The following is a 23,680-nucleotide window of genomic DNA, read 5'->3' as shown; positions in this document are numbered from 1 at the left end:
ATCATTGTAACATCCTTCATTTTGAGGAACAAAGAGCATGTATTATATAGTTGTAACATGGGAGGATAACGACATATGATGCATTGGTGTAAAGCTCTCTAAAAGGTCTTTAAATAACGAATAACAAACAAAAACAATAGATATGCTGTGATGGTAAAATTACACTGATGTCAAATATATCTTTTGATATCTATCATATCATTTCAACTTCATCCCTTGTCCAAAACTCATTTAAGTTACCAAAACAAAACAGAAGAAATGTCTGCTTATCTATATTTTCTTTTTACCCCTGAACGTGAAATGAAAAAAAGCAGTTTTCGAATTTTTCTGCCTTCAATATTAAATCAAAACTTATGAACACAGTACATACGGGCCTATTTGTAAACTTAAATAGAACTCCATTCATAGAATTCCATTAAGATTTAATGTAGTTAATTAATGTAGAAAGAATGTAGTTAACTTTTCTTGTAGCCAAATTGCATTTAGCACCACAAGGGTCCAGTTTATGTAATGCTAGAGAAACCAGACGCTATGCATTTGCTACAAAGTCCAGATGTTTGACAAGCTATTTGAAATCCTATTAGAAGGCGCTCTGGACGTGCATATAGAGAGTGTTTTCTTTCACTAGATTGCTTGGACACTGGGAGCACAAAGGCTTTAAGTTAAACAATAGAGGCATGAAATGTACCATGACAACCTCAAAATGAGCCATTAAGTCTATCTGTTTGAGTCATGAGATAAAGATGGCTGACACACAGTATGAAGTATGTAGTCTGTAAAAATTCAGTACCAGATTTAATCCACTGTGGGCTCTCCTGACTTTAGTCTTGTTAGTCATGTCTATGTATTATACTAAACCAAAGAATACTTTCTTCTGCTAGCCCACCATCTTTCATCAGGATTTGAAGTTCATGCAGTATAGTATAATAAATCCACACATTGTACATACTGGAGGTTATATGTGACCCTGGACCACAAAAAAGCCAAAATACATTGTATGGGTCAAAATGATCCATTTTTCTTTTATGCCAAAAATCATTAGGACATTAAGTAAAGATCATGTTCCATGAAGATATTTAGTGAAAAAATTGACACTTATGACTGGTTTTGTGGTCCAGGGTCACATATACCACAATCAATGGTGATCATCTTGCAAAATAAACACAGATGAGCCAAACGGATGAAAGGAACCTATGTCAGCAACTTTTTTTGCCAGCTAAATCTCAAATAGGATGCAAATTCTCACTCACAAGAAGGGAAATCATGCCATTATATGACATTTTTTTGTGAATTGGTGCTTCCCAATAAGTTGGTCCACCAGCTTTTGCTTCATTTAGCATTGCCAGTGTTTAAGAAGAGGGTAAAGGCCATTGCACACTGAGTCCGAATTTTTCGTCCGAAATTTTCGCACGTTGAAAAATAAATACGACCTCACGTTTTGTCAATCACGTTTGCACACTGCCTCCGAAATTTTCGTCCGTCAAAAAAAAATTCGGATCGGGTTCAATTTTTTGCGTTTTTCGCATCCGTATAAAGCATTTTGAGATGCTTTGAGAAGGTGTTTTGACAATTCAGAGCCACCGTACAAGCGAAAGCCAAAATCCAAAATAGTGTCAGACAAATTAATACACGTCGTCTTGCAGCACAGAGCACTTTATGACAGAATATAAAGAACTGCTGTAGCCTATTTTTTATGCCTGGCGCGCTCCTTTCCGATGCCGCAGTTCGGTGTGTGTGTGTGTGTGTCTGTTGGTGTATCCATACCTCAGACAGTCTCTGTTCAGGAATTGGTGGTCTTCTTTTTAATATGTGGATTCAGTATCGCTAGCAAAGTATCAAACTGAGGCACTGACATCCTGAAATAAACTTTGAATCTCTCGGGATAATCCCGCTGCTCTTTGATAAGGAGGTGGAACTCTCCTTTCTCTCTGCGCAATCTAAGGATTGGATGGACCCAATATTTCCTTTTTCTTTTTCTAAAAAGAGAGAGGACAACAAAATCATCCTCACTGCTTGAAGACATTTTGTATAGTTTTGCGAATTTTTTCGCAACGGATTAATTAAAACGCATCGGACTCAGTGTGCAAGGTCTCTGTGCGTGACGAATTTGTAAGATTGCGAATGCGAAAAAACGCATGCGAAAATTTCGGACTCAGTGTGCAGAGACCTTAACAAAGCAGAAATGTAGAAACAATTTCCTCTCAAAAATTGCTAGTAAGAAATGGCACGTACCACACTGAATTAAATATGAAATTTTGAAGTAGAAAGACTAAAATAGCATGTCCCTATAAAAATGTACTCAAATAATCTAGTTTTATTTACAACGTAATGCGTTTTTGTGTTTTAAAAATCATTTAAAAATCATATTTGCAATCTGTGTGTGTTCTCCAAACTAACTGTATTTGAACTATTTCTCAAGACTATGATAAATCATGAATTAATCATAGTGCTATCAATCACATGCTCTTGGCTGTTTATGAGTTATGGTGGATTAATTAAATGTCAATTTGAAGACTATCCTGAAGTGCATGTCTGGCAACCGTAGCATCAACTTCAGGCCAGTGTACGTTTCAGCAATGCATTCTCAAACACATCGGCATAATAAGCATGTTATGCTGGTACCTGAAATGATCTCAATCATTAGTGAAAGCTGTGTCGTTAGTGTGGGTGTGTGCGTTTGTTATTGTGTACTGTACAGTGTAATCATTTGTATGTGTGTATGTGTGTGTGTGTGTGTGTGTGTGTGTGTGTGTGTTTCAAACTCACAGGTGCATGAGAAAATTTCATCATGCATTTAAGACAGAGGCACTCAAAACACAGTTTCACAAGATAAGAACGGCTAGAATTACAAAGAACAATTTATGGCATCTGTACAAATGGGCAATAGAGCGTTCAAATTCATCTTCAAACCTCATTCTGTTAATGGTTTACAAATGGTTCCACCAATTTAGACTAGTTTTTCCATCCCCAATCAAAGCTGTATTTATCTAGCACATAAATTGAGAAAAGCAGGAAAGCATTTCTTTAAGATTAACATGAAACTGCATTAACCGCCTGTTTTTTCCTCTCTAATGCTACATTTCTGAGTGAGAAATTATATTCAACAAGATAAATGTGGGTCAGGACTTTTATCCATTGGGATTTTCATCCTTCGAGAAAAGTGGGTGTTCTAGACCTGATTTTGCATTTGCATTTGACTGTGTAGGCCTACCCCCTCTTGAAACACTGCTGGGAGCCACTTTTAACTGGGACGTGGTGGCTGAAGGTCAAGTTCACCCTCAAGAGCATCACAATGTATCCCAATGTTAATGCTTTTTTGTTATTTGTCAAGTTATTGCAATTTGTTCATTTGTTAATTAAATTAACATCAGCATTAATTCATTATTTAGAAAGGCACCATTACCAACAAAAGCAACCTAAAACAAAGACTTGATTTATTCATTCATTCAATTATTAATTTATGAGTGTGAATAGTTTACAACAAGACAAAGAAAGTGTATTAATAAAGTAAATACTATATACGGTCAGTTTTTGATTCCTCAGGCTTTGCGTACTGTCGCTAACAAGTTCTTCCTGACAAGAAAAGGCATTTCTTGTCAGCCCACAGGAAATTGAGACTCAAATGTGATTGTTTCAGTTCTGGCATCAGCACTCCAGGAGCAACATTTGATGGAAATACGGGAAGAGCTCTTTTGATCTTTCTCTGCAGGCTCTATGCACACTTACAAACCCTTCTGGGAAGAGAACATGTGATGTACTGTTGGGAGGTGAAAAGAGTGTATACACACACACGCGTTTCAAAAGACAGATGACTAGTTTGCTTTTTTATGTTTGTTCATAGTTTATGTTGCAAAAAATTGTGCTGATAAGTGTATAGTGCACTTTCAGAACACACACATATTGCTTATGTATTTGTGTGAATACTTCTACGATAGGCGGCGAAATAAATACATACTGGTGGTGTAAAACAGGTCTTACACACACACACACACATTCTTTGGTTTCAGCATGGCAGTAGACCATCGAAGAACATAGGTTCAGCAGTGCATGTCAACGCTATCCTTCGTGAGGCAAAGGTACAGATAAAGTTACTCGCACACGTAACGAAACACATCCCACACAGTGGACAGATAGCAGACAGAGAGGCTGCCGTCAATTGCCACAGAGCTCAATTAGGATAAATGGAGCTATCTCTGGTGTATGTGACCTGGTTCTATAATTAACCCTGGGGGATGACAGCATTAAAGCCTGTTGCATGTATGCGTGTGAGATGTGAATGTCTCGCCTCTTACTGCCAAACCCCCCTTCCATGCACAAACACTCGTACACTCGGCGGTACATCAAAGCGTGGCGTATGGTATGTTCTGCTCATGACAATGTTGACTGTGATTATATACAGCAATACATCTAGACCACTACCTTCAAGTTTAAGCTCTCTGATTTACTGTGTGTTTAGAGCAAGAGCTATTCTTGATCATACACTTACATAAACAGTAAAAATAAAAGTTTTCAATTTATAAATGTAAGCTAAAACTGTTCTATGAAGAACAGTGAGTTAACTCAGGCACAATGCTTTGCATAGGGAGGAGACAAGCAACAGCCTCACACATGCGTAGTGAATGCGTTATTGCTCAATTAACAGGTTTTCTAAGAAAAAAGAACCTTAAATGATAACTATATAGGAGGAAACATTTTGTTCATGTAAATTCATGCAAAACGTGCAAAATATTCATAACAAATTTTTATGCACCTAATTAACTAATGCACGTTAAGTTAATTTGAACCATTCTTCAAAACATTTTTCGAAAAACTCTTGGTAAATTGTAAAAATCTTACATAAATTATTATTAATTATCATTTATGATGCAAACTGAGTTTTTCCAATTTAAAAACCAAGCTAGCGTTTAAAAAAAACACTACTTCAGTATTTCGTTTTACAGTTTGTTAGGGCAGAACATTTAGACTTGGCATGAATTGGCTTTACTGTATGCAGACAGTTATTTTTCTCACCCAGCAGTTGCACTCCTCTAGTCAGACCGTAGACATCGATGAGGGCCCACAGTGGCTCTGTGGTCCGAACACCGCTGAAGAACAGCATGGGGCTGGAATCGTTGATGCGGTAAAATACTCTCCCCTTCTTATCCACCCAGAAGGAAATGAGGTTTCCTTCGTTTGCAAACTCTTCTGGCAGGGCCTTGGCCCAGAAGCCGCTCTGGGATACCAGGTCAGGGCAGGCATATTTGGGCAGGCTGTCGGGATTGATTCGAGACGGGTCCTTAGAAGTAAAGCCCAGGCGGAGAGCGCCACTCCAGCAGCATTGCTTTTTAGTTATCTAAAGACAGGAAAAAATGGATCTGTTATCATTAAAACATTAGACAGTTTTCTATATGGGTCATTGCATAGCATAGAAATGTTTACTCTCATAAATACTAATATGCACCTTTTTGGGGTTGATGAGGTAGAAAGCAGTGTTTAAAAATCATGGCTTTGATTTCTTTTTGTAATACAATATATGAAATATGGGACATAGTTTATTCAGAAGTTACTTTTTAATGGTACCACAAGCAGCAAGAAAACAATTTTTTGGTAATACAAAGTTCTGTCATGAAACTCTAGATGGCGCGGGCCGACTGATTCTAACTCAATCTGATATAATCACATGATTATTCACATGGGACAGCTGACTGGTTTCTTTCGCATCAGCAGCCAATGAGCTTGCTGTTCAACATTGAAATACTAGTGCTTGCTATGGCTAACATATGGCTAGTGCTTGCTGTAGCAGTTGCAGTGCGCTTCAGAAACCCTCCACCTTCCCCAGCTCCACCTGTATAAATCTACTACAGGGTGATTTCATGTATGTTACATATGGAGGTTATTTCATATATGTTATATGTGCAGCAGCAGCAGTATTTCCTACATGCTCACAGCAGCACGTCTGTGGATGTATTGGCAGTAGCATGTCTTGGCAGCAGCAGCAACGTAGCAGATCTATTCCGCCAAGACCAAAAACATTAACATTGCCATGTATATTACCATGCTAAAACTTGTTGTCATGACAGAACTTTTTTTGTTTCCCAAACACAAAATTCTTCAGCTGCATTTTTTAAATCTCATTTCCGTTTTTGGACAAACAACTGGGATTTTAATTTACATTTCTTTTGTTTTTTTTCTTTCCTGTGGGCTGTAGCAAGTTTCCACTTCATTTCTTTGTTTCAACTTAATTCTATCAAAGTTTGACTTGTCTTTCCTTTTGTAGCAGTGCTGAAGGCCAAACAAGGGGCATGTTGTGTGATGGTCATAAATGGTTGAGCTTAGGGGACAACTGAGGGGATGTATGAGGTAGTCGTGTGGTGTGTTTGGAGTAGAGAAGCTCTGTTTTATTTGATTTACAGTAACTCCATGAATGAGCACTACAAACATTTCAAGAACACAATGACTTATATCACAGCGGCTCTGTTCTGCTGAGAACATCAGGGTTAAGACTTGACTAACGAGTGAGTATAAAAACAAAGCCATATGTGTGTGCTGGTCGAATAACCGGTTGGGCTAGATTGAGTGCCATAGTCTGAGATAAGAGTGTTTATTTTGGTTTGTTACGGCATTGACCTGGGAAGCGAGAACTTGCACAACTTCTTTAGGATGGTGTTTTTAAAGTACAGTAACAATAGAGGAACAAACTAAGAAGGATAGAGAAAGCGAAAACCCATTTTCCTAAAGCTTAAAGTGTACAGAACTTCAATTTTTATGCTAGACTATGACAAGACAGATGAATATTTGTAACACAAATGTCGTTTTTGCTGTAGCAGACCCTCAGAGGTATTCACATCTGCCTGTGTGTATCGTCCACTTGAGTATTACCGACTCACCATCCCCCCAGACTATCCCACTGTTCCCAAATATTCAACATGGCCTAGATTCATGTACGTCTTTCCTTGTTCCTACCTTTAAGCGGACCTGTTCATAAAGAGCAATGGGCCGGTTGCTGAAAGTGATGGCGTTGCAGAAGCTGGCCTGTCGTTTGACGCTCCTTTGTGCAAGATCCATGACTATCTGAGAGCCTTTAGCGTTGGGGTGGAAGAGAAGGGGGCTCATGGGGACACCTCCGCATGGATGCAAGGGTAAACAGCGTTTGGGTTTGTGGTGGCATCGGTGAGCTGTTGAGGGGAACGGTCCACCTAGAGAGTCTAGGAGAGAGAAAGAAAGACTGCTTTATAAAACATGGTCCGTCAGTGTGATTAAGTTATTTGAATTCATCTAAAAATACATAATGGTGTGAAAATAAGTCTTCTCTCAGCTATAATCGTGTTTAAAACCTTAGCTTGGTATGACTAAGCCTGGCCTTTACTTTCAAATCAATGAACCGCATAAAACAGCATCAGCCCTTGCATGGTGAGATTTGTCTGACCCCATTTCATGCAGCATTTGTGTACAGCATTTTCATTGGACAAAGTGATTTTTAGCTTTGTAGATAAATCTGATTCGCTTTTCCTAACAGGCTGTACTGAACTGTACAAATTCAGTACTGAAGCATAAAATGCTTCAGCATCTTATTGCGATGTGTTTTTGAATCATACAGTATGTTGCACTGCAAATTTGTTTTTGCTTGTAGTCACGTAATGGAAAATTATGTTGACTGATTGTCAATGTATTAATTCATAACAGTCTTTCTCTCACTTACAAGCTCACAAGGTTTTGTGTGTGTGAAGCTCCCGCCTGAATAGGGGTGCACTTTCATGCTAATCTGAGCCTTACATTTTACAGTGCACATATGCAACAGGAATAATTTACATGATGACACAGCACAACAAAAGATCTTAACGTTTTTTAATTATACACCCACATGCCAAAACAACAACGCTTTCCACCCTAATGCACCCATATCTCTCAACATGCTATACCTGAAAACGGCTATCTATCTAATCTTCTTTCATACAATCTATAGTACTGTTGCTCTGTCATACTTTCTATTAAAGTGTATCCATAGTTCTGAGTTGCTTTAAATTGTCTTCATAGTTGAGTTTCCATATCTTTTTATCTATCATATACATCTGTCTTACTATCTATTTGTCATACTATCTATCTTACTGTCATGCTATTTATCAATCATATAACCTTATATCTTGTCTTTTTATTCACGTTGTGTGTTTTTTTTTTTTTTTGAAGCTGCCAGACTACAAGGCCAACTGTTAAAACCACTGGGTTGTTCATCTCATACGCACACAGTATGACCAAAATCATATATATCACAATACGAGTAATTTATTTCACGGTAATGATATACTGTATATCACAATATATTTTTGCTTTAAATAAAATGTTTGATACCATAGAACTTTCATAATTCTTGTTACTAGTGTCAATATCACAAAAAACTTATACTAGTCTAAATTAAAAAAAGGGACAGACAGCAGGAATATTAGACTGCTGTCACTTTAAGAGCTGCCCGGATCCAATATACTGTTACTCTTACTGTTACTCATATGGTTTCTTTCTCAGCTGTTTGCTTTCACTTAAGACCTAAATTACTGTGGTTATGAGAATACTTGCAAAGACGGGCAATTTGACACATAAAAGTCTGTGTTTTTAACTGTTCAAGGCCTATAAAGTGGCAAAAATAACTCATTCAATACACCCGCGAACTATGAACACCGCCTCTCTGACAGCAAAGTGAGTTATCTTTAACGGCTGATTGTGTTTCAATGGCTTAAAATCCCTTGTTTTTAAACCGCAATGCTTAAAAACATGTGCAAGCGATAAGTTTTCGTGGCCACGTAGCACAGCAACGTTACGTGAATGTGTAATCGTGATAGACAAAATCTCTCCCGGTTGACAACTGATATATCGCCCACCCCTAGGGTACACACAGTAACATTAACAGTGAACTAGATGCAGGTGTGGCCAGAGTAATGATTTCTGCTGGTTTGATCTAACAGATGGTGAATATCTATGTTAGAGGCACAGTAATGATTTAGTATTTGTTCAGTTGGGACAATGTCATCCATGAGCGGTTTCAGCTCTTATGGCTATTCTCTCTGCATTCATTCATGTCCAACATTCACCCAGTTGGCAGGGGGATCCTTTAACAAGATAACACACCCTCACAGGTATGTAATGGCACAGTCGGAGGAGCATTCAGTGATGATAGTCCTCTCAGCTATTGTGGTTCCCTTGTAGAAGCTGATAGTGGGCAATGACATGTTTCCTGAGCAATGCAGATAAGGCTACATGTCACAAGAGAAGAGAATAAAGACTAAATGTTTTTTCTATATCTGGCAACCGCAGGCTCATATAAAACCATCATATGACAAAATATTGTATTACAAAAACATTAATATGCCTCAGGTGTCTTTTCAGCCTTGTAACTTGCATACATGTGTCTGTAAGTGTGTGTGTGTGGGCAGGTCTGTTAGCCGACGGACATTGTGTGTAACACTCATAGTCTGAGCACACTGAAATGAATACATTAGCAAACACAAGAGCTGCAGCTGTCAGACAGAAAATGGAGGTTAAGTAGCAGCTCATGTTCCTTAGCAACGCTGCCATGGTGAGAGCTTTCAGTTTTCTGCTGATCTGAGTTCAGTGACTGTGCTTTCACTTAGTCTGTCTGGACAGGGAACGATGATCCCAGATCGGTTTAATCTGCTAAATGTCTTTTAAAAAAATCTGTAAATGCTGTTTTGTGTCGAAACTGGGTTTGAGGCAGAAGAGAGACATTGTACGAATTATTGGAACAAGTTATGGTACGGCTTGAACAATGTTAAATGTTAATCTAAACAACGTAGGTTAATTATTAAAAATAATTTAATTAAAATCAACATGAAATCAAAATTGACCTTCTTAATGGTGTTCCTGGTCTTATTGCAAACGATTAATCATAATTCAATTATAATTTAATTTAAATCACTGTGAAATCAAAAATGACCCCATGTCTTTCTTAATAATGTTCATGGTCTTTTTGTGAACGATTCATCGCTATACGTTATTCCAAAAAAAAAGGCTTTAGGTATTGATTTAGCAAACTCGTATTAAGTCCAGCTCTGTTCTTTAATATAACACCCACTTTTTATGATTAAATCATTTCCTGGTGGATAAAATCAAGTCCCACCCCACATTTTTCCCTGTTAAAAATAAGTCAAATCTTTTGTGAACAGAAATTCACACCGACTTCAACAACGTTCTGTTGTCATCCTAAATTTTATTATATAAGATAGACACAAGTCATAAAATATAACAGCTCAGGACATGCAGAGACACACACACACATTGTAAGTAATAGAAGCCAGTGACATAAACAGTCTCCCAACACACAAAAAGCAGATTCCACCCTGGGCTACCAAACACATCATAATGCTGCTATTTCTATGGTAACCACATTCTTTTTTAAGGTAACCAATGGATAGAAAATGATTCTTACATAAGTTCATCCCATAAAGAACAGCCTGGGGGGCCTGAATCAACACACTTGCGCATATGAATAATCATAAGCTCATGTGGATTACCTACCCTGTAGTAGACTATTGAATAATGTTGATATTATAAATATTTAAAAAAATAATGTACAGTAAATGCATCAGTAAGATAATATACAGTTGCATGCGAAAGTTTGGGAACCCCTTGAAGAATCTGTGAAAATGTGAATAATTTTAACAAAATAAGAGAGATCATACAAAATGCATGTTATTTTTTATTTAGTACTGTCCTGAGTAAGATATTTTCAATAAAAGATGTTTACATATAGTCCACAAGACAAAAAAATGGCTGAAATTATTAAAATAACCACATTCAAAAGTTTGGGAACCCTTGGTTCTTACTACTGTGTGTGGTTACCTGGACGATCTACGATTGTTTTTTTGTTTTGTGATGGTTGTTCATGAGTCCCTTGTTTGTTCTGAACAGTTAAACTGAGCACTGTTCTTCAGAAAAATCCTCCAGGTCCTGCAGCATCTTCAGTTTTCCAGCATCTTTTGCATATTTTAACCCTTTCCAGCAGTAACTGTATGATTTTGAGATCCACCTTTTCACACTGAGGATGATTGAGGGACTCAAACACAAAAATTAAAAAAGGTTCAAACATTCACTGATGCTCCAGAAGGAAACACGATGCATTAAGAGCCGGGGGTGAAAACTTTTGAACAGAATGAAGATGTCCAAATTTTTCTTATTTTGTAGAAATATAATTTTTTTTCCATTTAGTTCTGCCCTTCGGAAGCAACAGAAGCTACTTGCATGTTTCCTGGAAGACAAATTAAGTACAATTTACCTTGATCTTCAAATTCAAAAAGTTTTCACCCCCGGCTCTTAATGCATCGTGTTTCCTTCTGGAGCATCAGTGGATGTTTGAACCCTTTTTAATAGTTGTGTTTGAGTCCCTCAATCATCCTCAGTGTGAAAAGGTGGATCTCAAAATCATACAGTTACTGCTGGAAAGGGTTCAAATATGCAAAAGATGCTGGAAAACTGAAGATTCTGCAGGACCTGGAGGATTTTTCTGAAGAACAGTGCTCAGTTTTGCCAAAAAGAAAAATCGATATTGCTACAAATATACCCACGCTACTTATGACTTATGGTTATGTGGTCCAGGGTCACATTGAAGATTGGAGTAATGATGCTGAAAATATATCTTTGCCATCACAGGAATAAATTACATTTTAAATATAATAAAAAATAACACTTTTTCTTTTGTTAATTTGTAAAAATATTTCACAATATTACTTTTTTTTTACAGTATTTTTGACCAAACAAATGCAGCTTTGGTGAGCATGAACAAAGAGACTTCTTTGAAAAATATTAAAAAATCCCAATTATTCCAAATGTGAAGCCAGTATTTGGGTCTTCGAAAATTGGGAAAGAGGTTTAGTAAAGCACGCTTGTGTATTTTTATTGAAGAGGACCATCACATGCTAAGGTCAGGTTTAACTTCACTGTGTGGAATAAGGTTGTCAGGTAGCTGCTATCTTTATAATCATTTTATCCTCATTACCATGCAGACCAGTTCAGGGCAGGTTCAGATGTCTGACTGTAGGTCAGAAAATGTTATGTAATGAGGAAACACCTCACATCACACACATTCTCACACACTCAATGTTAAAATAAAATTGCTTGGCCAGCAGCACTCATGGACTGTTTTACAAAAGAACATCCCGAGGCTGACTTTCTGCAGTTTAGTTTGCTGAATATACATAAAGTTTCATCCAATGTAACTTGCAAAGGAGCACTTGAGAGTGTTTTATTACATACATCACAAGGAGGCAAAGTCTACAGCCACATATATTTAACAAGCAGACAGTACAATATCTGTTCTGTTTCATCTGTTCAACAGCAGGAAAATAGTCTTAGATGCACCTTTAAAGGTGATGTGTGTTATTTTTTAGAGTGAAAATACATTGTCCTGTTGTAATGCATTAGTCGTGTCAAGCCACGTGCCATATGCAAATCATATAATTATTTGCATAATCATTCACAACAGGGAAACAGGAGGTTGTCATATCTCATCAAGTTTTGAGGACATTTTAGAATGATTTTAAATTAATAAAATGTATTGCAGTGGATATGTATATAAATATTTTCAATAAATTAAAACAAAATTAAAATAAGTGTAAATAATTGTCATAATAAATGATTTTATGTTTAATTATGTCAAGCATTGACCTTCTTTCTAATCTGTTATCTAGGAATTATCTTTTAATTTGCTCTGTTGGTAATCACATTAACTGCTCTACTGTAAGCACATGTCCCCTGATACACAATATAACTAGTTTTTAGGTATCAGACACCAGAATGTAAATAATCTACTTGAGAATCATTTTTTTCCTGAATCATTAAACAGTAAGATTTCATTAACTCGTGTAAAAGATTATCTGAAAACTATTGCTGTATGTCAAATACTGAAAATGTAGTTGCAAAAGAGACTTTTTGCTTAAATGTAAAAAAAAAAGGAATTATATAAAACGGGAACATAAGTAGCATCTTAAGAAGCGATGTACAAGTACTTGGCGGAAGGCGCGTCCCGCGCCGTAACAACACCGGGGAGGGGGGTGGGCACCCTGGAGATTGGTGCAGTACAGGGACAAGGGGAACACCTCCAGGGCGGAACAGACAGTACAGGCTGCCATGGAGGTGCAGGGAGCTCAGGAGGCCATGGCTGGGCGGCCTCCGTGGCCTTGGCCTACCCACTCGGCCCAGCCACTAAAGCCGGAGCCCTACTACCCCCCCCAAAAAAAAATCCTTGAAGGAACCTATGGGGCTGAACTCAGGAACAGTTGCCCTCCTTGGGCTACTCTCAGGAACAGGAGCCCTCCTTGGGCTAAACTCTTGGGCTGGAGCCTGCACTGGACTCTTGTCAGTGGCTAGGAATGGCACTCCTGGCCGTGATTAGGCCGTAACTGGGGAACTGGATCCACGGGAACTGGGAACTGAAGTGATCAGCAGCCGGCGGGCTTGACGTCGTAGCGGCCGGCAGGCTTGTGGGAGCCGCAGCCAGCGGGTTTGAGCGAGCAGCGGCCCATGAACGGCTGGCGAACGTGACTGATGAGCGGCCAGCGGGCAGCACTCGCGGCGATCCCACCGAACTCCCACGCCAAATTACAGTAGGCAAGGGTGGGATGACGAGCGGCGACTTCCATGCCACGGGAGACAAAACAAGCAAACAAAAAACGAGAAAACAAAAACGAGGTGAAAGGGCGCAGCTTAATGTTTAGAAGACTGTCTGGTCTTCTGTCACGGTGCACACAACGGGGAGGAACGAGAAACATGAGACGAGGAGTAAACTCAAATTAAACAGTCTTTAATTCAGACAAGGCAGGGCAGACACACAAGAACACCGGGAGTAACGAGTAGACCAGACAAAAACCAACTGAACAGACAGGAACTTAAATACACAGGATGAAACGAGATAATTACAAAAACACAGGTGCTGGGGATTAATCAATGAAACTAAACAAGAAAAGGGAAAATACCATATAAGGAAACTCAGGAACAAACACGGGGAAAACAAAACCAAAACAGACCAAAACTGTGACAAACAGCAAACACCCTCTGACCTCTGCTTTATATAAAACCCTTGCTCAAGTGTCGTCACACACTTCAACTCAGAAAACACGTCACACTTAGTATAAACATCAACATTAGAAGAATACATTAATATCTGTTCATTTATTTTACATTCAAACAGCTCAGAACATTATTAAACAAGTAGATCTAACTTTTTTATTTGTTTTAGTGTTTTTTATGTTTTTATGTTTTATGTAGTGTTTTTAGCTGCATTTATTTGATTAAAAATACAATAAGAACAGTAATATTGTTAGTAATAATACAATAATAAGTAATGACTATTATTGTAATTTAATGTAACTGTTTTCTAATTGAATATATTGCAAAAAGCAATAAGCAGTTATTACAGTGCCACATGATCCTTCAGAAATCATTCTAATATTCTGATTTGGTTCTCAGTTATTATTGGAGCTCAATTATTAATAATGGTTCTTATAATTTTCAGTGTTGAAAGCAGTTTTTGCTGCCTAATATGTTTGTGAAAACTTTTTTTTTTTTTTAATTGGGAATCGTTTGAAACATTAAACTGTAAATGCCTTTACTGTCAATTTTGATTAATATAATTGCATCCTTGTTTAATAAATTTATTAATTTCTTATTTTTCCTAAACATGCTAGTGTAACAGTTTCCACAAAAAATATTAAGCAGCCACTGTTTTCAACATTGATAAAAAATACAAAATGTTTCTTGAGCACCATTTTAGCATATCTGAATGATTTCTGATGTATCATGAGTCACTGAAGACTGTAATAATGACTGATGAAATGTATAAAAAAATTAATTTTAAAAAGACATTTTACAGATTTTAGTGACACTTTTTCATGATTACACATAATTAATGATGTTTTTGGTTACATAAATGTCAACACTTTTATTTTTCTGTTCCTGGGGTATGCATGTCCATGTTTGCAATTGTGTTCTGAAGATAATTAGCAACTATCTGGTCGGGTGGCAATAAAGTAAACGAGTGCAGAACATATTAAGCGTTGCTGTGGTCTTCCGCCATGGCTGGCTTGCTCCTAGGTGATCTGATCCGTACATAAACACCAGTGTGTGGTGGTGTCATTTCATTTCTGCGGTGGATCAAATGACTCATCATTGATGTTGTGCTCCACAGAGGTGCAGCGGATGGTTACTTAGCAGCATCAGCACCTGACCCACAGACATATGTTTCTGTCACGACATAGAAACTGAGCGATGTAACCACAGCAGGGATTGTAGATAAGAACACTTCCTCTGTTTGCCTTTTAATAATCTGTCACCGCACCACATTGACTCCTTGTCTGCATGTCAACCAATCACTGATAATCAATCCCAATATGCCCCATTAAAAATTCTACTCCAAACAAACTCCAGTGCTAACAGTTTCCTCATGTTGTTTGTGGATGGCTGTCTTATTGTGAATTCAACAGAATAACACCATGGTAATTGATTCAGTAATTTCAATACTTTCAGTGCCGTTATAAACAAATTAGCAGCAAATAACTGATTCAACGCTGATGTTTAGAGGGGAATTGATTAAGAATTAGGGATGCTCAATATATTGGTACCATATTGGTTATTAGCTGAAATTAGTTTTAATGTATCTCCATTGCACTGGTCAGTATTGGATATATATATCGGCTAGTGTTGGATATTTAATTATGCATGCTCATTTCTTGCCTTTCATACCTTTGTTGTCATCTAATGCTCAGTTATTCTTTACAGATATTTAATAACACTGTTGAATGTAATATTTAGCAAATCTCAAAATGGACAACCATTTTTTGATATTGTACACTAAAATGTGATGTTCACTATAAGAATTTAAAATAATATATTTTCTATTTTGCTAGTTAGTTTTAGAAAATTATTTTTAATATATTTAGACAAAATATAACATTTCAATACTTGCCATGTATTGTTTATCAGTACCAGCTAGGATTTTTATATCAGTGCATCTACTAAAAATTAATTGCACTGTCTGATAAGTGCCATTTATTGCACAAAATCTATTATAGAAATGTATGCAAATCAGATGACGGTGCAAAAAAGAATAGACCAGAGAATTTGTTTAAACAGATGGAAGCAAACTGACAGTTTGCATATTACTTTCAATTTGCACTCATATTTCTAGTTTAAGGTGGAGAGCTGATACTGTTTTTGGTCTAGTGACAGTGGGAAATATCTGGAACTGTTGTAATGTTCCATTTTTAACAGCCTTTATGAAAAAAAATGCTACTTCAGATTATTCATCTCTTTCCTGCCTTAGAGGCAAGGATGTGTTCCAGAGGTGCATGAGAAACACCCAATAGTCTTAAACACACACACACACACACACACACACACACACACACAAACAAACAAGCACAAACACAAGCTTGTCTATCCAGCTCAAGCACTACAAACCAGACTTTATTGTTCTCAGTTCTGAACAGTTTCTGTTTTTATGCAAAGATCAGATAAACCACTGTAATTTACTGTATTTAAGGTGAAAGATGTGTGCGTATCCGGATAAGCAATTTATATCCACTGTCAGCCTGCTGCAAGAACTAAAAAAAAACCCTCAGTAATGGGAACTGGAAGGTGAAACCAGAATGTTAGGAGCTACAGACATCTTTAAATGATTTGTGCTCCTGATAAATGTTTTTTTTTAAAGAAAGACAAACTTCAAAAAATCAGAGCAGCGGCCAGCTAGTGCATGTGCTCATGTTAAGGAAAAATGACATTCGAGTCTGGCTTGCGTCATTTCCCAATCCTGTTTCCACCCCTTCTTCCCATCATTTCCTTTGTCTTCTTAATAGTCTCCAAATATAAAATTAAAAAGATTTCAGCTCAAGTTTCAAGGCCTCAAACAAATGCGTATGCTTTTAATTTTTTTTAAACACTTTATTTGCTTCTAATCAAATGTTGTAATGTTTTCGTCTCAGAGCTGACTGATTTGTTTTGCATGTAAGCTATTGCACTCACATTGCTTGTGTTTTTTAATGTGATTAATTTAGCTTATCTATTAATTCATTTTAATACAGACATTTCTTCAGGGGTTTCCTCATGGAATGAAAATATAGAGTATGTTTCCGACAAGTATGCTTTTTACTAACATCAGGTGCTACTACACATTCTGTCATAGCTCTAGTCCCGGTTTACCTGATTGAATGTGATATAGTGCTTTAATTAGAATTAATGATCAAGTGGGTCAGATCCACCAAGGGTTCAGATTAACTCCAGGCCAATCAGCTGCACTCAGAGCGAGAGTAAAACAGAGATATTTACATAAACCAACTGCTCATGTTTGTTTCAGTTACAGTCACCCTTCCAACACTGAAGATTATTCACCCATTCACCCTGCAGGCCAACGGCCAAAACATCCCATACAGATCAACTCCTGACATTTAAGCCATTCTGAATCTATACACCACATTTATTCATTTTTGCTATGATTTGGTATAGTAACTACTGCTAAATGGATAAATATACTAATCCATATTGCAAGTCTTAGCATCTAATGGGTAGTTGAAATTTAAGAAGATACTAGTGGATTAGTCACTAGTGGAAAAAGCACTGACATAGCTATAGATAGCCTAGTAGTTGCATGTTTAACAATAAATACATGTTAGAACGACTTGCCAAAACCAGTATTGTAGCAGCACAACAGCCTGAACATGAATTTCAGGACATATCAGTATAAAATATCGACTCTGTGTAAGCAACAACCTTGTATTTTTATGTAGAACTAATCAATTGATTTATTTGGTTCTCTTTTAAACCAGCTGCCCCACGGGCTTGTTAATAATACAATCAAACGTTGTGGAAAACCCGTTGTAAATCCTTCTTATTTCCAACAACAGAGGGAATCCCCCACGAATTCCCTTTCTTTTCTCACGCTGCTGTGGGGGAAACACGTCTGATGTGAAAGCGCATTCACTGGCATGAGACGCGCTTGTGTATTCATTCCTTGGAGCGCAACATCTCCAGAAAGCTACACAAATGCCGTCTACGTTAAGTCTATGATTTGTGCTCGATTGTGTTCCAAGTATTCCAATGCATATGTGGTTTTTAGAGGCAGACGTTTTCTCTCTAAATTCTCTTCTATCCATCTATTCTTCTATCTATCTATATCGGAGCGTTCATCAGCAGGCAAACATAATGAACATCATTCAGCGGTTGCATGGAGATCCTTAACGCAGTTCCTCACCGTACAAGGCGTTTCGGGTTATCTGGCCTCCCATGACTCAACGCCGGGTCACTGTTTTGCGCTGGCCGCCTTTAATTTCTCAAAGGTTGAGAGTGCGATAATTCCACACCGACATCATGCAGGAGGAAAAGATCTCTCGGCCCCCGAAACGAGATGTAAACAGTCACACTCCTCCTGTCTCGGTGCTCATTGACTGAGCGCGCGGACACCAGCGCCACACTGACTCATTTACATATAAGGCGGAGTCTGAGAGCGCTTCACTAGGCGTCACGCCCCTCATCTACAGCCAGTGTTAATTTATTAATCATTTTTGTTTTACCACATATAGGTGCAAGGTTTAACAAGTGCGCAAAAAAGCCAGACTTAATACGTTTTAATAATACATATTCATTATATAATATAAACACGTTATAATACATTAATTATTATAAAAATGAATAAATAAATAAATAAAATCTCTTTATGTCATACTTCAGTTTTCAAAGTTCAAAGGGAGAAGAGGCTGTCTAATCTCCAAATGTATATTTATATATATTACCAGTATATGGCATGTGTGTTCTCAGGTATTAACTAAAAAAATAAAGTGAACAAAAATGGGTGTCAGGAGGATGTAGTATATGCACACTTCTCTGGTGCGGTTGACCTACAGCAATATCTCAAGAGGAAGTACAGCTTTCAATCTGAAGAAAAGAGGAAGTGCCAAAAGAGGAATATTTTTTAAGCAAACACAAAACAATGGCAAACACGTGGTTAGATGATGTTTATGGTCATTTTCTGTCATGTCTTTGAGATACAGTAAAACTCCAAAAAGTCCACATGGCCAACCTATTCTACATCTCAGAAGAATGGTTAAAATTTGTTACCCCCAAAACTATTTTTCTCCCTAACATTCTGGGAATATTGTTCTCTCTCCTCTGTGACCCTTGTAAAGAATTATGACCTCTTAATGTCATCTCGGGTTAGTCTACTTACTGTGACCTCACTGATCTGGGACCAGGTTCTCCTAACCCAGATTTTAACCTCATCCGCTTCAAGAAACGTTTCTTCAGCCCGTACAATCTCTGAGACAGTTCAAAGGGTGGTTAATTCATTACTCTTTAGAAATGACATGGCAGAATTTTATTTATGTTATCTAAAGATATAAATATAAGTCAGTTAATAAACAAATAGCTGGAGAGTTTCGCTGTAACAAGTTAATAAATAAATGTGATTAAAAAAGGGCAGGGAGGACAAAAACTCAATTAAACTCATTCTCACTATTGCCTCTCTGATTACGTGGAAAACATTATCCACTAAAATCACGTTAGCAATAATATTTACTTTTTTGCCTTCCCCTTTTTAACAATTGGAATTTTGAAGGGAACCATAACAAACCACAGGCCTTCACTCCAGAACACCACCACTTTGATCAAAATGAAATCATCGCTTGCTACACAATGATGGGCTGATTGGTGCTCTCTCGCTCACACATGGTGCACACATTTTTGGGAGCCCATGCCCGAAACTCACAAGCACTTGTGCTATTTTTGTGTTCAGGAATAGGGGATTGTCATACGACTTTGATTAGCACTGCTATGAATGATGAACTGATATCGTTTTACAATACTTGACAAAATGATGCTCTTACAAAAACCTCCTCTGAGTGTTTAATGTTTTTTGGGGTTGTTTTTATTAAGAGGTAATAAAAGATCATGCAGTTTATTTTTTTTTCATGAGGTTGATTACTTTTTCCTTTTCCATAAGGCATTATATATATATATATATACATACACATATATATATATATATATATATACATATATATATATATATATATATATATATATATATATATATTACATTTAGTCATTTAGCAGATGCTTTTATCCAAAACGACTTACAAATGAGGACAATGGAGGCAATCAAAATCAGCAAAAGAGCAATGATATGCAAGTGCTATAACAAGTCTCAGTTAGCTTAACGCAGTACATGTAGCAAGGTTTTTTTTAATAGAAAAAGAATAGAGCCTTTTAGTGTTAGAGGCCTTTTTTGCTTTTGTTAATTGCACAATAAAAAGAAAACAAATAGACAAACAAATTTTAGACGATTCTTGAAGAAGGCTAAGGACTCAGCTGCTCGGATTGAGTTGGGCAGGTCATTCCACCAGGAGGGAACATTTAATTTAAAAGTCTGTGAAAGTGATTTTGTGCCACTTTGGGATGGCACAATAAAGCAACGTTCATTTGCAGAACGCAAGCTTCCTCAAATCTGGACCATTCCTGCAGAGTTTAGCTCTAACCCTAATCAAACACACCTGAGCATGTTAATCAGAGTCTTCAAGATCATTAGAAAAATCACAGGTAGGTGAGTTTGATCAGGGTTGGAGCTAAACTTTGCAGCAGATTGGACCTCCAGGGAAAGATTTGAGGAACCCTGTTCTAGAGGGTACATAAATCTGAAGTAATGCATTTAGGTTAAAGGGTGCAGAGTCAGTGGTGGTTTGTAGGCAAACACTAATGCTTTGAATTTTATGCGAGCAGATATTGGTAGCCAGTGCAAATTGATAAACAGAGGTGTGACGTGCATTCTTTTCAGCTCATTAAAAATTAACTAATTAATCTTGCTGCCGCATTCTGGATTAATTGTAAAGGTTTGATAGAACTGGCTGGAAGACCTGCCAAGAGAGCATTGTAATAGTCCAGCTTGGACAGAACAAGAGCTTGAACAAGGATTTATGAAGCATGTTCCGAAAGAAAGGGACTGATCTTCTTGATGTTAAATCAAACAAATCTGCAGGACCGTGTAGTTTTGGCAACGTTACCTGAGAAAGTCAGCTGATCATCAATCATAACTCCAAGATTTTTGGTTGTTTTTAGAAGGAGTTGTGGTTGATGTGCCTAACTGGATGGTGAAATTGTGATAAAATAATGGGTTTGATGGAACCACAAGCAGTTTTGTCTTGGCAAGGTTGAGTTGAAGGTGATGGTCCTTCATCTAGCAAGAAGTGTCTGTTAGACAAGCTGAGATGCAAGCAGCTATCGTCGGATCACCAGGATGGAATGAGAGGTAGAGTTGAGTGTCATCAGCATAGCAGTGATATGAAAAGCCATGTTTCTGAATGAAAGAACCTAGTGATGCCATATAGACACAGAAGAGAAGTGGTCCAAGAACTGAGCCCTGAGGCACTCCAATATATATTGCGACTTGGACACCTCACCTCTCCAAGATACATTGAAGGACCTATCTGATAGGTAAAGCTCAAACCACTGGAATGCGGTTCCTGAGATGCCCTTTGCCAATAGGGTTGACAGGAGGATCTGGTGGTTAACCATGTAAAAAGCAGCGGACAGATCCAGCAAGATCAGTATTGAAGATTTGGAATCCGCTCTTGCTAGCCTTAGGGCTTCAACAACCGAGAGCAAGGCGGTCTCGATTGAATGTCCACTTCTGAAACCAGACTGGTTGCTGTCGAGGAGGTTGTTCTGTGTGAGAAAGGCAGAGACTTGTTTGAACACAGCTCGTTCAAGTGTTTTTCCAATGAAAGGAAGAGAAGGCCTGTAGTTCTCTGAAAGAGATGGGTTAAGGCTGTATATATATATATATATATATATATATATATATATATATATATCAAGATTCAAGATTTTTATTTGTCACAATTATACAGAGTATAACCAGCAGTGAAATGTGTGTATATATACACACACACACACACACACACACACACACACACACACACACACACACACACACACACATATACAGGTCCTTCTCAAAAAATTAGCATATTGTGATAAAGTTCATTATTTTCTGTAATGTACTGATAAACATTAGACTTTCATATATTTTAGATTCATTACAACACAACTGAAGTAGTTCAAGCCTTTTATTGTTTTAATATTGATGATTTTGGCATACAGCTCATGAAAACCCAAAATTCCTATCTCAAAAAATTAGCATATCATGAAAAGGTTCTCTAAACGAGCTATTAACCTAATCATCTGAATCAACTAATTAACTCTAAACACCTGCAAAAGATTCCTGAGGCTTTTAAAAACTCCCAGCCTGGTTCATTACTCAAAACCGCAATCATGGGTAAGACTGCCGACCTGACTGCTGTCCAGAAGGCCATCATTGACACCCTCAAGCAAGAGGGTAAGACACAGAAAGACATTTCTGAACGAATAGGCTGTTCCCAGAGTGCTGTATCAAGGCACCTCAGTGGGAAGTCTGTGGGAAGGAAAAAGTGTGGCAGAAAACGCAGCACAACGAGAAGAGGTGACCGGACCCTGAGGAAGATTGTGGAGAAGGACCGATTCCAGACCTTGGGGGACCTGCGGAAGCAGTGGACTGAGTCTGGAGTAGAAACATCCAGAGCCACCGTGTACAGGCGTGTGCAGGAAATGGGCTACAGGTGCCGCATTCCCCAGGTCAAGCCACTTTTGAACCAGAAACAGCGGTAGAAGCGCCTGACCTGGGCTACAGAGAAGCAGCACTGGACTGTTGCTCAGTGGTCCAAAGTACTTTTTTCGGATGAAAGCAAATTTTGCATGTCATTCGGAAATCAAGGTGCCAGAGTCTGGAGGAAGACTGGGGAGAGGGAAATGCCAAAATGCCTGAAGTCCAGTGTCAAGTACCCACAGTCAGTGATGCTGGTGTTGGTCCACTGTGTTTTATCAAGGGCAGGGTCAATGCAGCTAGCTATCAGGAGATTTTGGAGCACTTCATGCTTCCATCTGCTGAAAAGCTTTATGGAGATGAAGATTTCATTTTTCAGCACGACCTGGCACCTGCTCACAGTGCCAAAACCACTGGTAAATGGTTTACTGACCATGGTATTACTGTGCTCAATTGGCCTGCCAACTCTCCTGACCTGAACCCCATAGAGAATCTGTGGGATATTGTGAAGAGAAAGTTGAGAGACGCAAGACCCAACACTCTGGATGAGCTTAAGGCCGCTATCGAAGCATCCTGGGCCTCCATAACACCTCAGCAGTGCCACAGGCTGATTGCCTCCATGCCACGCCGCATTGAAGCAGTCATTTCTGCAAAAGGATTCCCGACCAAGTATTGAGTGCATAAATGAACATAATGGCCATTCTTTTATTGGTCGGATGAAATATGCTAATTTTTTGAGATAGGAATTTTGGGTTTTCATGAGCTGTATGCCAAAATCATCAATATTAAAACAATAAAAGGCTTGAACTACTTCAGTTGTGTTGTAATGAATCTAAAATATATGAAAGTCTAATGTTTATCAGTACATTACAGAAAATAATGAACTTTATCACAATATGCTAATTTTTTGAGAAGGACCTGTATATACATGTCACAAACAGGCCAGACACAAATAGTGAATAGCAAGCAGGTTTATTGATAAGCAAGAGATGGGAGACTGTGGAAAGCAAATGCAGGTGAGTGAAAACACTGAAACCAGTCCTTAGAATGCCTTGCTGATTACCGACAGTCTGTTTCTTT

At 38.0% G+C, this 23,680-nt stretch overlaps 1 protein-coding gene across 1 annotated transcript in view; it reads right to left on the bottom strand.

Moving 5' to 3' along the window:
- Positions 1 to 18,444, bottom strand: part of LOC306874237 (E3 ubiquitin-protein ligase NEURL1-like) — a 34,146-nt gene extending 15,702 nt beyond the window's left edge. The window contains exons 1-3 of the mRNA XM_079424134.1: positions 18,224 to 18,444; positions 6,943 to 7,184; positions 5,011 to 5,332 (exon numbers count right to left, since the gene is read on the bottom strand). Coding sequence (XP_079280260.1) covers positions 5,011 to 5,332; positions 6,943 to 7,184; positions 18,224 to 18,257 — 598 coding nt within the window. The 5' untranslated portion in view covers positions 18,258 to 18,444. The remainder of the gene's footprint in view (positions 1 to 5,010; positions 5,333 to 6,942; positions 7,185 to 18,223) is intronic.
- Between the last annotated feature and the right edge of the window lie 5,236 nt (positions 18,445 to 23,680).

This window comes from Barbus barbus (genome assembly GCF_936440315.1).
Source record: "Barbus barbus genome assembly, chromosome: 8".
In the NCBI taxonomy this organism is placed as follows: Eukaryota; Metazoa; Chordata; class Actinopteri; order Cypriniformes; family Cyprinidae; genus Barbus; species Barbus barbus.
The sequence above is the reverse complement of the archived record's forward strand: the minus strand, read 5'-3'. Positions and strand labels throughout refer to the sequence as shown.